This window comes from Equus quagga, chromosome 1, assembly GCF_021613505.1.
Source record: "Equus quagga isolate Etosha38 chromosome 1, UCLA_HA_Equagga_1.0, whole genome shotgun sequence".
Classification (NCBI taxonomy): Eukaryota; Metazoa; Chordata; class Mammalia; order Perissodactyla; family Equidae; genus Equus; species Equus quagga.
The window spans coordinates 132,912,298-132,929,098 of record NC_060267.1 but is presented as its reverse complement, the minus strand read 5'-3'; the positions used below and the strand labels follow the sequence as shown (position 1 = coordinate 132,929,098).

The window sequence follows — 16,801 nt, the reverse complement described above, 5'->3', positions numbered from 1 at the left end:
TTAGGCACATTAACTAAGAAAAAAAGAGGTAAGACTCAAATTAGTAAAGTCAGAAATGAAAGTGGGAACATTGTCACTGATTTTACAGAAATAAAAAGAATTATAAGAGAGTACTATGAACCACGGGATACCAACAAATTAGATAACCTAGATGAAATGGACAAATTCCCAGAAATACACCATCTACCAAAACTGAATCATGAAGAAATAGAAAATATGAAAAACTATAACCAGTGAGGAGATAGAATCAGTAATGAAAAACCTCCCAGCAAAGAAAAGCCCTGGACAAGATGGCTTCACTCACTAATTCTACCAAATATTTAAAGAAGAATTAACATCCATCCTCATATTCTGTGCTCTGTAACGCTGGCTGAATGGACATCTGAGGAGGATGGGCCTGCGGGTGGCCATACCGCTCCCACCCCTGGGCAGTCTGAGCCGTGGATGCTGAACTCACACATCTGTGCCAGGAGGGACAGAGGCACCACAGGGGAGGGGCGCAGGTTGTGCTCCGGATCCTGACCTGGTGGTGGTCACCTGGGTGCATATACAGTTCAAAACTCACGGCTGGTACACTTTACAACCCCCTGCACTGTTGTAGCTCCATTTTTTAAAAAAAGAAGGCAGTTTCTTTAAAAATCAAGTTTCTCTTCCTAGGAATCCCATCTCCAACACATGTGTGCACAATAAACAAATGAATCAGAAATTCTCTTCTCGAAAGAGCTACTCATTTGCTGCTTTGGAGATGACTCTGGGCCTCATGGCAGGACCCACTTGCTTCTGGCCCTCCTGGTGCAGCGGCTGAGGGCACGACACAGGGCAGGGCAGACGCTGGGCAGGACATGCCTTGGGCTGCCCAAGAAAGCCCCAAGGTGGAAGCCCCCGAGTCTGACGCAGCACCAAAGGCTGGGCTTTCGTCCCCAGCTCTGCTGGGACTTGCTGTGTGACCTGGGGCCCGGGATTTCCTGTTGGTAATGCATGGGTGCCTCTGGTGTTTGCAGCTCCTCGAGAGTGAGTCTGCTCTCCCTCCACCCCTCTGCTGCCCCCACAGGGCCTGTGGGACCTTGTGCCCTACATTCCAGGCATCTGCCCTCTGTGCACAGCCTTCCACTCCCTACTTGGTCTCCCCACTTTCTAAAACCTCCATGGTTGTGGCTCACCAAAAGCAATGTAAGGCAGGAGAACCTAGAGTCCTAACGCCTGGGGGAGGGGGCCTGGATGCAAGACGTCCAGGGACAGCTCCTCGGGCTTGCCCCCATTTCTTTCCCTCCCAGTTGTGTCTGTGGATTCAGTCTGTGTGAGCAGTATGTGCACACAAGGTGTGTTTAGGAGGCAGGGCCCCTCCCAGAATCAATCACATGATGGACTGGGGTGGAGGGTCGGAGCGTCTCGGGCTGGCCCCTGAGGAAGAGGGGTGTTCCTCCAGACATTAACCCCCCTACACTCTGGGCTGCACTAGGCCTGGGTGAGTGGGCTCCTGTAGCAGAGAAGGCCCCAGGTGATATGGGGGACATGCAGGCACGCACTGGAGGTGGGCTCTGATAAGTCAGAGTGGAAACGAGAGGAGGGTGGAGGGGACAAAAGACCCTGGTACCTTGGCTCTTAGGCAGTAATGACCAACACCAGAAAGAGGGATTGCTCTTCTCTCTCTAGGGGTGTGGAAGGTCCTCCTTGGGCCAGGCACAGTGCTGGGCTCAGAGGCCACCAGAAGCCTGGCGGCCCAGTGGCCATGAGTTACCAAGATTTCTAGCTGGCAGGGCCTGTCCACAGAGCTGCGTCCACGTTTGTTCACTCACATTGGGCAGTGGGGGAAGCTTGCAGCTCCCAGAGCCAAGCATACAACGGGCACTCAATAAATGCTTGTTACGTGACTAGGATATAAAAATACATCATTGACTTCAGGAAAGGAGGCAGACATGGAAACCGAGGCACAGAGCAGCAGTGACTTCTCTTATAAGGGGTAGGGCTGGCACTGCAGAATCTGCCCACTCTTGTCCGCCCGTGGCCATCCACCTGGACCGGGCTGCATCATCTGTAGCTGGGACCCTCCCAATGGCGTCCTAGCAGCATCCCTGCTACCACGACTCCCTTCCCATGCCGCTTCATAATCTGCTCTCCACACAGCAGCTGGGGTGATCTCAGAATGAAGGGGAGCCCAGAACCAGTGGAAGGTCAGCTTGCGCCCCACCAAAGTAACTTCACACACAGGAGACGATGAAAAGAACAGACTTCTCCTTCAAGTCGAGACAGGGGTCTGACTGGGAGAATGCCTATGAAATATTCTTGCCAAAAAATTAAAACCTGAATCTGCTCACACTTAGAACCACTCACCAGTTCAGAGGAATTCAAAGGTCAGAGGAACATGTGAAGGGACCCCATCAACAGAATCTAGGCTAAGGGAAGCTCCATACAGTTCAACAACAGACTCAAGAATAACCAAGAGAGAGAGAGATGGAGGGAAATCTATAGAACATGAGGGAACAATGTGTGGATCTTACATAGAATCTTAGGAATTTGAACATGACTGGATATTTGAGGATGTTAAGAAATCGCTGTTTGTTTGTCAGATGTGACAATGGTCCTGTGGTTGAGCTGTTTACAATGACTGTTTCAGAAATACATACTGAAAAATGGACAGAAAACATAAAGATATTTGAGATTTTGTTTAAAATAACCCCAGGGATTAGGGAGATAAACAACACAGGAACGTGGAATTTAACCATCTCTTCTGGCTAATTTTGCATGGGTTTCCAATTTTCCATAACAAAAAGAGTTACTACTGTTGTTCGTTTCAAATCTCCAACATCCCTGCTAAAGGAGAGAGGGAAGGACACCAGGGCCGGGGAACCTCCAAGGCAGAGAGCCAGGTCTGGGTTGAGGGGTTCAGACCGTTCCATAGAAGTCTGGGGTGTTCCACAAATGGTCACGACCAGCTTCCTCCTTCAGGTACACTTTTAACCAGTTTTTAAAATCTCAGTTTAAAAACATGCACCCGAGAGGTGACAAGATTCAGGGCAGTCTGCGGCCAGTGACTGCCCACGCGCTATTTTCAATTGTCTGTGAAAGATAAGTACAGAATCGAAAGTCAGAGCACAGAAACTTTTACAGCAATTTGACCTTATGTCTGTTGAGTCTCATAATAAGACAACAGGCTTAAATTTTATGTACCTTCATTTTGATTATAGCAATTTTTATTGCATTTTTTTAATCAGCCTATGAGAGATTAAAATTTAAAAAACAAACAAATGACGGGACCCTCACCAGAGAGAGTTTGAGAAGCACTGTTCTGGACTGGACACTAATCTCCTGGAGACTCAGCCCCAGCTGCCTAGGTGGCTCGCAGAGACTCCAGGACAAAGCGTCCCCTCCCCCGGTGCGCGGGCCAACTCCAGCTCTTCCTACAAACCCTGCACTAGGCAGACAGCAGCAGGCCTGCGACCGCTAACGTTTACTCCACGCTCGCCGGTGCACTACCACAGGACCCACCGGAGGCCAGCAAGGCCCAGGAGGGGCTGAGCGCCCGCCTTGTCAAGATGCAATCACCAGCCACGGCATGGCAGTGGCACCAGATCACACCCCAGTGGCCTATTGGGTAGCATGCACACTTTCATTTATAAACCACCTGTGCAGTGACGAGACAGTTAGCCAGCCAACTTTCACACATGTGCCCACTACCTCTTCCTCTTCAAACGTCTGGATAGTTTTAACTCCAGAGGGTCCTGTGACTGCCAGGTGAGCTGCTTAACAAAGTCCCACTGCTTCCTTGTGTCAACTACAAATGACTCCATCACTGAACTGACGTGCAGGAGTCAATGAGGCACAAGGGCTAGTGTAAGATGTCAACCCGCACCCATGGCCCCTGCCTTCAAGAGCGCACTCATGAAAACAGCATCGCTGTTCTCACTACGATATGCAAAAAAAAATCACAAATATGAACTTATAAACTCATACTAATATGCAACATCACCTGTATCTGTTTTATATATTAGGTTTTCATGTTCAAATTTCACTATTTCCCAAATCTCACATCTCAGTTTCCTCATCTATAAAATGGGAACAGAGCCGCCCATTTCATAGGTTTGTTAGGAGAGCAAAAGGAAATAAGAACCAAAAACACACTTCAAAGAATTAAAAGTGCAAAGCCAAAAGCACGTGGCGATTTTATCAAGTTCACAGCCTGGCCTGGATTCCACCCTGGCTCTGCTCCCGGCACAGCCTCACTCATCCCATTTCTTCCTCCATAAAGTGTGGATGGTGATGCTGCAACTATGACCAAAATAATGTTACTGATAACAGATTAACTAAAGTATCACTGACCAGCAAATAGCTCACCAACCCTGCTCCGCGTGCCCGAGACAGTACTCACTGCTCCACCCCTGATGTCTCCAGTCCTTCCTACAGCCCTGTGAGGCCATCCCCCTAACCCCACAGACCGCTGGGGCTTTGAGAGGACAGCAGCAGCACCTGCCTCCTCTGTGTTCTGACTTCCTTTGAGGCCCCAGTAGGACAACACGTAAAAGTCAATGCAAGTCCACAAGGGCTGTGACTCCACGGGGCTCCATCCTGGTGGCTGGCAGGAGTAGTACTGATGCGGAGTTCACCCTGCAGCCTGCGTCTGTGTGTGTTCCTGGGCCAGCCCCAACTCACTGGAGCAGAGAAAATGTTTGCAGCTGTGTGGCCCTGCTGGGAACAGCGGGGTGCCAGCTCTCCATGGGGCTTCCGGATCTCAAAGCAGGCACTACCCTTGACTCTGTGAAGCCCAACCAGCTGAAGCAGAACTTGGAGCCGGGAGTAGCAAGCACAGGCGCACTCCCAGGAGACCCCTCTCCCAGCTCGGGCCCAACCTCCGGGGTCCTGGGAGGCAGCCAGGATTAGCCAGAAACGGCTTGCTCTTCACGAGACAATGAGTCCACTGTTGCCTGGCTGGGGCCTTGATTAATATTTGCAAAAGTAACAAAGTGGAAAATTCCACCTGTGTGGGCGGAGGCTGGGTCCGGGACATGTCAACAACCCCAGTGGCCTTGTTCTCTCAGGGATGGACCCAGCAGAGAAACAAAGGTTAATGAAAGTGACAGAACCTGAGAATGTCATTGCACTTGGATCCAAAGGAGTGGCCCTATTAGGGCTGTAGAGACATTAATTTGTTATTTTATTGTCCTGCCTCCCCCGTCCCTAAATTTACACAGCACCTTAAATCCTTCAACTTTCTTCCTGTCTCTTCAGAGTCTGATGTCAGCCCCATATTATGGACGGAGAAACTGAGGCTCCAAGACATCAGAGCTTTACCCAAGCCTAGCAGCTGATGGATGGGCAGCCCAGCCAGGGGATCTGGACCCCTGGTGTCTTGACCCCCAGCAGCAACACAGAGCCTGTCTCAGAGGGCCTGGGGTCAGGGGCCATTGGTACTGGGCAGAGAGGTCTTCCAGCTCCAGTAGAGGCCCTGACCTCCACCCCACCCAAGGAGGAAGAGGAGAATGGGGAGGAAGCCCAATCTGTCTCCTGGGTGGGCAGACTTAGGCGCCAGGCTTGGAGGAAGGTATGCATTCATTTATTCATTCAAGCATTTAATCCAGACGTGAAGGCACACTGCACAGTGGCTCTTTCAGAAACCTAGAGCTGGCAGAATTCATGACCGAAGGGGGAAGGTCAGAGCATCTCCAGAGGTTGCCTCCCTCACAGATTCGAGTCACCTCATTGAGCCATTGCCACTTCACTGTCTCATCCATCCCATTTTACAGAGAAGGAAACTGAGGCTCTGAGAAGGGCAGTGACTTGCCAGAGGTCACAGAGAGAAGAATCTAAGACCTCTCGACCCGCAGTGGCCCTGCCTCCAGTTTATAAAGCCACAAAGTTCTTGGGTTTAGGCATTTAGGCAAATGGTGTCCCGTCCAGCTGGCCACCTTGGAGCCTGCATGTCTAATGAACAAGGACCTCTCACGTTTTGGAATGACCTTCTGAGCCAGTGCGGAAACCCCCAAGGAGACAGGCAGGCACATCTTGTTTGCCCACAGAGAATACCAGCTGCGGCTGCAGGGCTCTCCTCTCAACCCCCCACCCCACAGGCCTGTCTACACAGCTGGCCATGGGCATCATCCCCATCCCTGAAGCCCCAGAAGGCCAGGACCAGGGTGGCGTCATCTCTGTCCCACCCTGGATCCAGGGCAGTGGGAGGAGGGGACTCACTCAGTCTGTCCCGAGTCAATGCCCAGCACCCCTTGCCCAATGACCCTCCTTCCACTCCTCCTACCCACATGCTCAGCGACCTGCACACCATCCTCACCTCCCTTCCTCTCTCCTTTGCCCACCAACTCCTTCCCCCAGAGAAAGAACCTCAGATTCTCCTTTTCTTGACACAAAACCACCCAACCCTACTCCCATCTCTGAATGCACTTCCTCCCATGCCTATCTCACCCCTCTTGCCAAAGCCCCCCTCACTGCCAGTGACTTAAGCCAGGGCCCACCTCAAGCCAGGCCATCCTTGGCCTCTCTGCCCCATCTGATGCCACAGGCTGTGCCCTCCTGGGTTTTCCTGGTGCAGCCCCTCCTGGCCCTCACCTCCATGAAGCTCTCCTCCCCCAGGACCCTATCCTCCTCCCCTCTTTCCCACCCTCTGTAAATGTCTGATTCACAATTCCTGTCTCCAGGCCTAAACACCTGCACCCCTGGTTGTCTGCAAAACCCTCGCACTCCACAGTCTCAAGCTCCTGCAGCAGGGTCTGCTCACAGCCAGCCAGCACAGCTCAGAGCCTGGCCCATGGCAGGGACTCAGGTGTCCATCAAGTGAATGCATTTTGGTTAGCAGCTGCCTTCTTGCTGGTCTCAGAGGGGGTGGCCCCGCACTGCCCTGCACAGTCACCCAAGCAGCCTTTCTAAAACTGAAAATTGACCACGACCTCAACCTCTGCTGTGATTCCTTGCACCACAGGACAAAGTTCAAGATCTCGAGCTGGCAGACGAGGCTGTTTCCATCTGTGCTTTCGCAGCAGGGCGGGTACAGGTGCCTTTGCACTCATCCTCAGTTCAAGCATGCCCATCAGCTGTCGTTCACCTTTGCACCCCAGTATTAGCACCCTGCAGGTGTTTGCTGAGAAGAAAGACAACTATTAGAGCCAGAAATGAGCTCAGGCAGCACAGGGCTCAAGGCAACTCAGAGAAGTTGAGCAAGGGGCCCAGGGTGGTCCAGCTCCAGGCAGGGGTGAGGCAACAACCTCACTTGAGCAACACTCCTTGGTCAGGAACCAGGCCAGGTCTCTGGAAACGTCATCTAGAACCCCACATGAATGCATGCCAGGGCCCCCAGCTGACCTTGAGGCTGGGCCCACCTCCATGCAGGCTCAAATCTGAATCTGGCTAGTGGGCCAGGCCTGACACAGAGTAGGAGCTCAGCAAAAACAGCTGCTTGACTAAGTACAAATTCTGGCCAGCTGACAACTCCATCCATAAGTCCCACATCCCTCTCTGGGCCTTGGTCTCCTCATCTACAGAATGGAGTAACTCAGTCTACAAGTTTAAGTGACCTTGAGTCGATCACCCCACCCTTGTCCTTTGCAAACGAAGGGGGCTGAAGCAGCAGGGTGCCAAGCTCTGCAGTCCACTTCTAGCCCAACTGATTTTTGTTAACTTTCCCCCAAACCATTGTGTCTCAAAGGATGGTCCCGGCCACCGGCCTCCGAATTACCGTGGAGGGCTTGTTAAGCGCAGACCAAGGACCGCCCCGACCTGGGAATCCCTGAGGGCGGGCCCAGAATTTGCAGGTAACTGCAGCGCTTCGAGATCCTGGGCACCGTGACTCTCGAGAGCCGCAGCTCCAAACCGACAGAGCTGGAGGCTGTCGCCTTCGGAGAACCAAGTGTTAGTGACAGACGTCACTTTGTGGAAATACACATTTATCAGAAAACCTGAAGAGAGGGAGTATCTGTTATCCTAACAACATATAACTTATTTCCTGCGAAGAACTAGCTTCCCCGAAGAACTCAAAGAGCCTTCGGCGGCCCGCGGGCCCCACCCCTTGTTTCCGGGGAACCCCAGTCTCGGAGTCCCCCGCTACTCACCGTCGGCGGCTGGGACCGAGCGCCGGGACGGTCGGCTGCGGCGGAGCAGGGGCAGGAGCGGGAGCAGGAGCGGGAGCAGGGAGAGCGACCGACGGCCCAGCCCTGGCCAGCTTCTCTGTAACGGACGGCGCCGGCGCACCGCACGCTCTCCGCTGCGAGGAGGGACCCGCGGGCGGCTCGGACCCACTCTGCTCCGGGGCAGGCCCCTGGGCGCAGGGGGCAGCCGGGGCGCGCGCACCCGAGGGCGTGAGTGCAATCGTGCACCTGGCTCACTGCACGCACGTGTCCGCGGGGGCCGGCGCGCGCCGCGGCTGCTCGAGCTCTGCCTGCCAAGGGCCCCCAGCCTCTCGGACCCGGCTCATCCCTCCGAGCCCCTGTGGGCGAGGGCGCTTCTACGTTCCCCACCCGGGGAGGTGACGAGGGGACCCGCCCTCAGCCAGGCTAGCAAGGCCGGAGCAGTGCTGTGGGAGGCGGAGCCCGGAGGTGTGGCCCGCGGCGCGGGGATAAGGGCGCGGCGGGAGGCTGGCCAGGGCCCCGCGATGTCACTAGTGCTGCTGAGCCTGGCCGCGCTGTGCTGGGGTGCCGTGCCCCAAGAGCCGGTAAGCCCCCGTCCGCGCCCCTTTCCTGCGTTCCCGTCCCTCGAGCCCGTACCCTGACGGCGTCCGACCCGCCAGCTCACGCTTCTCACAGGCGTTCGCGGAGGGCCGTCTGGACGGGGCTCATCTGTACCCTCTGGGGCAGCCCGGCTGGTCCACGCCAGGCGGGCACCGGGCGTCAGGCCGCTTGAGTCAGGGGTGTGGGAATCAGACAGACCCGGCTCAAATGCCACCGTGCGCTCTTGATTCAGTCATTTATGCCCACTGAGCCTCGGTGTCCTCATCTGTAAAACGAAGGGTAATACCTAACTCCCCAGCGTCCAGGGAGGAGCAGCAACAGGGCCTGCGGGCGGCAGCCAAGAGCCCACCTGGCACATGGTAGGTGCTCAGTACTGTTACTGCTTGGGGTCTTAAAGTCTGCCCACCATCTGGGGCACAAGAACTGCTTCTTCATTACCACTTGTCGGTTTTGCCATGTTGATTCCGCTGTGCTGGGGTGCTATGCCCCCAGAACTGGCAAGCTCCTGAACTCTCTGGAAGGTTTCCTTTCTTTCCCAGCCTTGAAGGATGAGGGAATCTTCTGGCTCATTAGAGAAGAAAAAACTCATCCCCAGAATAGCATTTGAAACTCTGCCCTCTTAGCACAGCATACAGCATAAAAGTACGTGGTTACTCGTTGCATGGTTATGAACAAACCCCATTCACGTGCCCTGGTCTTCAGCTACTCTCCTTGCCCTCCGTCTCCGTTCAGGGGCCCCCTTGGCCTTTTCCCCTGGAGAAAGAATTCACTGCCTTTGCAGTTGTTGCTATAAGGTGAACAGTTTGAACTCTGTAGTTGCTTTGCTTGTTCCTAAAACTTGTCTCACTAGTCCTTTGACAAGAACTCAGCTCCCAGTATGGCGGCTTATTTGTTTGGAAAAAACACCTGATGGTATCCCTTGGAGTTCAGCTATAAAAAGACAAGGATGAGTGACTGACAGTTTCATCCAAACCCTCAGAAGTATTGCCTTCTGTCTTACAAGGTGTTTGGAAATGTTGAGGCTGAGAAGAATCAGAGTCCACAGCTGCTGGACTTATCACATTGGGTTTTGTCTCTGGAACTTGCTGCTGCCTATAAATTAAATATTTTAGGTCCAGTATTTTGTTCCAAAACCAAAGTACTAATTACTTTTATAAAAAGACATGAGCAGTTAACTCCAAAGGATTTAGTAATGGCCTTTCCTGGACACTGATGGTACATGTTTATTTTTTTAAAGCTCTTTTAAAAAGATAACATGATGGGGGGCCAGCCCGGTGTCACGGTAGTTAAGTTCAGGTGCTCTGCTTTGGTGGGCCAGGGTTCATGGGTTCGAGTCCTGGGTGCAGACCTACACACCACTCATTAAGCCATGCTGAGACCGTGTCCCACATACAAGTAGAGGAAGATTGGCACAGATGTTAGCTCAGCAACAGTCTTCCTCAAGCAAAAAGAGGAAGACTGGCAACAGACATTAGCTCAGGGCCAATCTTCCTCACCAAAAAAAACCCACAAAAAAACCATGATAAGATCACAGTTGCTTTATGAGTTTCTAGATAGCTTAGGTGAGTCCTTTTGTATTAGAAGAGGAATATTTTAAAGAATCTGGGGAAGGTACTATGGACTGCATTCATAGCTTTCTTCTGTTCATCATCTTAGTATAGCCAGCCCTTAACCTGGGGAAAATCAATGAACAGACTGTCCTGAAAACCTACAGTTAAACATTAGAGTGTGAAGGGGCCTGCGTGATGGTCCAGACTCATCCCCTGCTTGTAGCAGGGAAGGCCGAGGCACAGAGAGAGTTGGAGACCCATCTCTGCTCTTTAAGTGAGGTGATGAGCAGGCTGGAGGATCAAGTATCCTGATGGCTAGTCTGTGGTCCCTCATAGCATATGGGGTAGCTTAGTCTCCCTCAAACTGAAGTGGAACCAGCTCAGCTTTTCTTTAAGTGTTCATTGCTTGTAGATGCATTTAAGGAAAAAGATGGAGTTTTCTCTAATTTGACAAATGAAGGCTTGTGGCTTGCTGACATTCAACATAACATTTGGTTTCTTTCTCTCTTGCAGACGATTCAGTGTGGCTCTGAAGCCGGTAGGTATGCTAGGGAAGGGGTATTTGGGGCTCTACAGTGAAAGCACAGCTGGGCTTTAGGGGGCCTAAATTTAGGCAGTGGGTCATCGTGACCACGCACAGGGTGAACCACTGCTTTGTTAGCCACTGCAGATGACGCCTCTCTCTGTCCAAGGCAGAGCTCCTGGCATTTCAGACAGGCGGGCCTCCTGGCCAGTACGGGGGACACAAGCAGGGTGGGAATTGCTGTGCAAGGTGGAGAGCAAGGCCTGCCTCTCCTCGGAGGGAGATCAAGTGCTGTGGGAGGGAGATCATTTATAGTTGGGCACAGGAAGCAGATGTCTTAGAGAAGAAGTAGTGTTTGCAAGGATAGCATTTGAAGAATGGTGGGCTTCTGCACAAGAAATGTGAATGGAGGTGATCTGGAGGAGAGCTGGTACCAGCAAAAACTAGAAGGTGGGAAGAGGGAATCATGTGGGCCAGCTGGCTAGTGTCCAGGTTGAGGCATGGGGAAGGCAGGACAGATCCTAATAAACATGTCAAATACATACATATGTATACAGGCACCCGGCGTGGTCCCAAGCACTCTACAGGTTGGGGCCAGGATGTTGACCATCAGCTATGATTTATGTCAGCCAGCACTGAGAAATGTCTTGCCTGCCTTAGCAGGAAGAAGAGATGAATTGTGATGAAGGATGGATCAGGGTGGGTCACTTAGAACAGATGGCATTAGATTGGGCCAGGGAAGGGAGTGTCATGGTCAGACTCACCTTCTTCCAGGACCGTCTCCAGAGTGGATGGTTCAACACACTCTGACCCCAGGAGACTTGAGGGACCTCCAGGTGGAACCTGTTAAAAGCAGGGTTGCAACAGAGGACTATTCAGTTTTGATGAACATAAGCTGGATACTCCGGGCAGATGGTAAGTTTGTATCAAAGATAAGGCCTAAAGCGTCTACTAAGGCAGAAATGTGCGAACTATATGACCCATTAATGCCACCCCTAGGCGTGGCGCAACAGAATACATACATTCGTGCACCCAAAGCCACATACTAGAATGTTCATAGCAGCATTATTCATAAAGGCCAAAAAATGGAAAGCGCTCAAATGCCTAACAATAGAATTGGAACCACAAAATGGAATCAAATAAAGCGGTGAGCATGAACGAGCTACAACAAGACGCAATATGGATGAATCTCCCAAACATAAGAAGCCAGGGTCAAGAGAGTTCACATTCACATCTGAATGCCTGCCTACAGCCCTACGTACCATATGATTCCATTAGCAAAATGTGCAGAAGAGGCAAAACTCATCTGAGGGGTTAGGAGTCAGGATAGCGGTTCCTCTTTGGTGGGGACCGACTGATGTCAGAAGTGTGAGGGGCACTCCTGGGGTGTTTCTTGACCTGGGTACTGGCTATACCAGTGTGAAAACACATCAAGTGGTACACTTAGGATGTGTACTTCTCTGTACGTTATGTTGTTTCATGGGAGAAAACAGAGTAAGGCCAGAGATGATTCCTCCAAGTTTAGGAAAAGCGCTGCCTTAGGAAGGTTACTCTTCCATTTCCCAAATGGCATCATGGAAGTCCTGGCAATTCCCCAGGACAGTTTGTGAGTTCTTTCAATGAACGAATCCTGGGGTCCTAAAGCCCATGTCTGTCGTTTCTACCTGCTGAATTCAGTTAAATTGCATCCAGTCAGGAACTCAGGAGTGCCTGGCACAGAGATGTGAGTTGGCTACAGTCCTTGCCCAGCAGGGTTCTCAGAGGGCGGGGGGAGGCAGGCCCAGGCCCAGTGTCAGGGGAATCTTGGAAGAGGCAGTGCTCCAGCTGAGTGGGATGGGGACAGAGAGGAGTGAGACCACTTTAAATTAGATGATGCAATGGGGCATTTGGCCCCACACCTAGCACAGGGGGAGCTCTTGTTTGGGGAGCTCTTGTGATAGGCATGAGTTGGGCCTTGAAGGAGTAAGTCCTAGAGAGATAGAGACTAGGAGGAAAGGGCATTCCAGGGAGAAGCATCAGCAGGGATAAAGGTGCAGCCAGAACAGGCAGGTTTGGTGATGACACTGGAGGGCCTTCATGGTTTTCCCCGAGGCAGGCCTGTTCCTCTTAAAAGATCCCCAGAATAGTACAGAGCCTTGTATCCTGTGCAATTCAGCCTCACCTGTGAGGAAGAAAGAGCTTGCGCTTTGGAATTTGAATCCATGTGCTGCTGCTGATGAGCTCGTAAGCTTAGGCAAAGCTCCCTGAAATTCCTGGAACCTCACTCACCCCATCGGTAAACTGGGGACCATAATGGCACCTACCTTTTAGGGCTGTTGTGAATATGAACTAAAATGAGGCATGTAAACTGTCTAGCATCAAGTCAGCCACATAGTAGGTGCTAAATAAACAACTGCCCTCTTGCCTATGTTGGCAGCCAGCATCCGCTTTTTGAAGGCCACCAAGATCTGCGTGACAGGCAAAAGCAACTTCCAGTCCTACAGCTGCGTGAGGTGCAATTACACAGAGGCCTTCCAGACTCAGACCAGACCCTCTGGCGGCAAAGTAAGCACTTTGATAGCCTTTGGCTGATTGTCATTGAAGTTAGGCTCTTTGCTTAGGGAGCAGGGATGATGTGCTGCACACATGGGCTGGTGAGCAGCTACAACTTGGAGCTTGCAGCAGGGTGCCTGGGTTCAAATCCCATTTTTGGCCACTTCTCTGCTGTGTGCCTTGGGCAAGTCAGCATCTCTGGGCTTCAGCTTCCCTGTCAGCAAAGTGAGGGGAGCTGAATTTAAGTTATATCCTAGCTCTAAAATCTCACACTTCTCTGATTCTGTGAGTTACACAGGCAAATTGTGTGGGGTCCACTCTCTTAGAAGAATTGGCTAGAGACATACATTTCAGCAGTAGGTTAAGGAATGAAATTATAAATGAAATGGGCAATAGACGAAGGAACTATGTTTCTGCATTGCCATGTTCCAGAAATTCAGGGGTTCCTTGCTTTGCCTTCCAGTGGACGTTTTCCTACATAGGCTTTCCTGTGGAGCTGGACACACTCTATTTCATTGGGGCCCATAATATCCCCAATGCAAATATGAATGGAGACGGCCCCTCCCTGTCTGTGAATTTCACCTCACCAGGTAAACTTCCGCACTCTTCTGTTATTCTCTGTCTCGCTGGGATGCTTGCTTTGGGGTATGTGGTTTGGTACAGAGAGGCCAGGGTACCCTGGACAAGGCATGTGACCTTGCTCAGTCTCGGCTTCCTCACCTGTCATACGGACACAACGGGAACTGCACCTCACTCACAGAGTGGAGGAGAGGATTAAGTTGGGTAAAATATAGGAAAAAGCTCATCCCTGTGTGTCCAGCACTGTGCTCAGCACTTGACATATATCATTCTCACTTAAGCCTCCAACCACCCTGAGGTTAAGATAGCCCTGTTTTACAGATGAAGAAATTGAGAGCTTAAGTAACTTGCCCTGCCTTACACACACAGTAAAAGTGAAGCTGACGTTCAAACTCTGGTCCTTCTTCATCAATGCACTTTAGCCTTCTTTATGTCACTGATGCAAAACATATGTTCCAGTTTTAGCTCTAGTAGGCTGTGCTGTTTGACAGTGTGCTGCTGAGTCTCTCTAGACTCCAGCGGGCTCATCCTCTGAGCTGTCGGTGACAGGCAGGGTGGCGCTGAATTGAAGGCTAGGTTCTTCCCCCTGCTCTAGCACATGCGATCAGCTCCTAGTATCACACTGCAATGTCACGCATGGGGCTGCAGCAAGGATAAGAGGGGGTCACGTGTGTGAAGGGTGCAGCACGGTGCCTGGCTGCAGCAGTTCCCACGCCACCCCATCTAGGCTAGGTCACCTGTTCTGTAGTCCACTCCTGTCCTCTGTCTCAGGCGTAAGCATCGAAGCCAAATGGGGTGATTTCCAAATTCATTGTTATTCTTTGAAATTGTGGTCCAGGCCGGTCTTGGTGCCACATCATTTACTACACAGTAGTTTCCAGCTTTCTTGATGAGACCAAACCTCATTTTAAGAAATATAAACGTTTTTATATTGGAATAGTTTTAGACTTGCAGAAAAATTGTACTATCGTACAAAGAGTTCCCATATGCCTCTTATTTCTCCTATTGTTAACACCTGACATTACCGTGGTACATTTGTCAAACCTAAGAAGCCAACATTGGTGCATTTCTATTAACTAAACTCCAGACTTTATTTGGATTTCGCCAGGCTTTTCATTAATGTCCTCTTTCTGTTCCACTTGCATTTAGTCTCCTCTCTTTAGTCTCCTCTGGTCTCCGACAGTTTCCTAGTCTGTCTTTGTTCTTCATGCCCTCGGGAGTCTTGAGGAGAGCTGGCCAGGCGTGCTGTAGAGTGCACCCCATCTGGGTCTGTCTGCCATTTTTCTCACGGTTAGAGTCGGGATGTGGGTTTTAGGAGAGAACACTGGAGAGCTGACGTACCCTTCTCATCGCGTCCTGTCAGGGACGGTGACATCCACACGTCATGGTGGTGTTCGCCTTCATCACTTGGCTTAGTGGCGTCTGCCAGGCGTCTCCATGTAAATCTCCTGTTTTTCCCTTTCCCTACTCTAGTTTTTGAAACAAGTCACTAAGTCTACTCACCCTGGGGTGGGGGTGGATTAAGCTCCACCTCCTGGAAGGGGCGATATTTACATATATCACCAAACCTCATTTTCAAAGGATAGTTTGAGTCTTCTCTTGGGCATCATAGATGGTGTTTGGACAAAAGTTGTATTTCAGTTAGACTCTGGTTATCATTTCATGGGTACGTAATCTCCTGTTTAACAGTAAAATGTTAGCATCCCATTTAAATTTGCTTCTTACCTCACATCTTGAATGTTCTGGCAATTCGGCACAAGTGTGGTAGGCATGTGTGCATGCATGCTTGATGGCGAGGGGGTGGAACAGAGATACCTTCTTTGAAAATGTAAAATCTTTCATTCGAATTTCCAGGCTGCCTAGACCATGTAATGAAATACAAAAAAAAGTGCATCGAGGCAGGTAAGTAAATAGAGCATTTGCTTTTGTTATTAGAAGAAACTCCGAACGTGGGCCAGCACAGCTCAGTCCATCCTCCACGAAGAAGCTGAGGCCCAGAGCAGGGGTGTTTTGTCTCCAAGCTGCTCAGGCAGTGAAGGCTGATCCCTGGCCAGTGCTGTGCCCACGGAATCAGGCAGCCTGTCCACGAAGGACAGAGTCTTAGTAGGTTTATGCAGTGAGCAACAGTCACAGAAAACACCCCATCCTCTTGGTTAAACTAACATTTTAGCCCACACTGCACTTATAGTGGCGTGATTGAAGGTGCTTCCTGATGGGAGAGGAATCTGTAAGTGCCTCCACCTGCTCAGATGCCAGTACCCCTGACCTGTGGCCATGGGAACCCTGAGAGCCTTGTTTGGATTAGCAAACAAGGTGGGAGTGTTGGCTAAAGTAATGACCTAGAAGCTTCCTCTCAACCCGAGTCCTCACAGGGGTTCACCTCTCACAAGCTAGGCTTTTAGAACCTGCCCCTACCCTTTATGTTTTGAAATAAGCCCCTTCAGGATAAACAGTCCCAAGCGTCTAATTTCCAAGGATTTTACAAAGATTTGTGTAAATTCCTGGTACTGTAGTCTTAGGATGCTAATGAAGCTCGTAGTGTTTGGGGGAAGTGGTCCAAATCTTTTAGGCGCCCCCACCCCACAAGTCATCCCTGTGTCTCCTGTCAGACTGAGCTGCAGGTGGTCTCCTTGTTGGAAGGCAGACTTGGGGTACTGTGCTTCCTCTCTTGCCTCCTACGGAGAGGGAGAGGGAGTGTGGGGGATGCTGCAGGTGTGAGGAGCTCTGAGAGCCTTCAATCAGCCCTGGACCTGAACTCCTAAAGACAATTCTGGGCTGGGGCCTGAAATGGTCTCCCAGGTGGAGAAAATGGTGCATGCCATTATACATCATGTTCCCGGAAAATCACCTAAAGCTGATTTGCAAGTCATATGAATGAAACAACTGACTTCTCGGAGAGTAGACCTGTCAGGGTATCCTCTAAGCTATGAGACAGTTCCTTATTTCTTCCC

General features: G+C 51.1%; 2 protein-coding genes across 7 annotated transcripts in view; one reads left to right on the top strand and one right to left on the bottom strand.

The window, feature by feature from the left end:
- The window catches only part of CHDH (choline dehydrogenase), a 31,460-nt gene extending 23,004 nt beyond the window's left edge, over nucleotides 1–8,456 (bottom strand). For 2 of the 6 annotated variants that reach the window (XM_046652141.1, XM_046652169.1), the window contains exon 1: nucleotides 8,052–8,456. The gene's annotated coding sequence lies outside the window, so the exon portion shown is untranslated. The other 4 variants (XM_046652178.1, XM_046652156.1, XM_046652147.1 and 1 more) reach the window with 4 other exon arrangements.
- A 92-nt stretch (nucleotides 8,457–8,548) lies between these two features.
- The window catches only part of IL17RB (interleukin 17 receptor B), a 15,424-nt gene continuing 7,171 nt past the window's right edge, over nucleotides 8,549–16,801 (top strand). Inside the window, exons 1-6 of the mRNA XM_046652186.1 lie at nucleotides 8,549–8,650; nucleotides 10,730–10,754; nucleotides 11,514–11,654; nucleotides 13,156–13,283; nucleotides 13,735–13,861; nucleotides 15,705–15,752. Of these exons, the coding sequence (XP_046508142.1) occupies nucleotides 8,591–8,650; nucleotides 10,730–10,754; nucleotides 11,514–11,654; nucleotides 13,156–13,283; nucleotides 13,735–13,861; nucleotides 15,705–15,752 (529 nt within the window). The 5' untranslated portion in view covers nucleotides 8,549–8,590. The remainder of the gene's footprint in view (nucleotides 8,651–10,729; nucleotides 10,755–11,513; nucleotides 11,655–13,155; nucleotides 13,284–13,734; nucleotides 13,862–15,704; nucleotides 15,753–16,801) is intronic.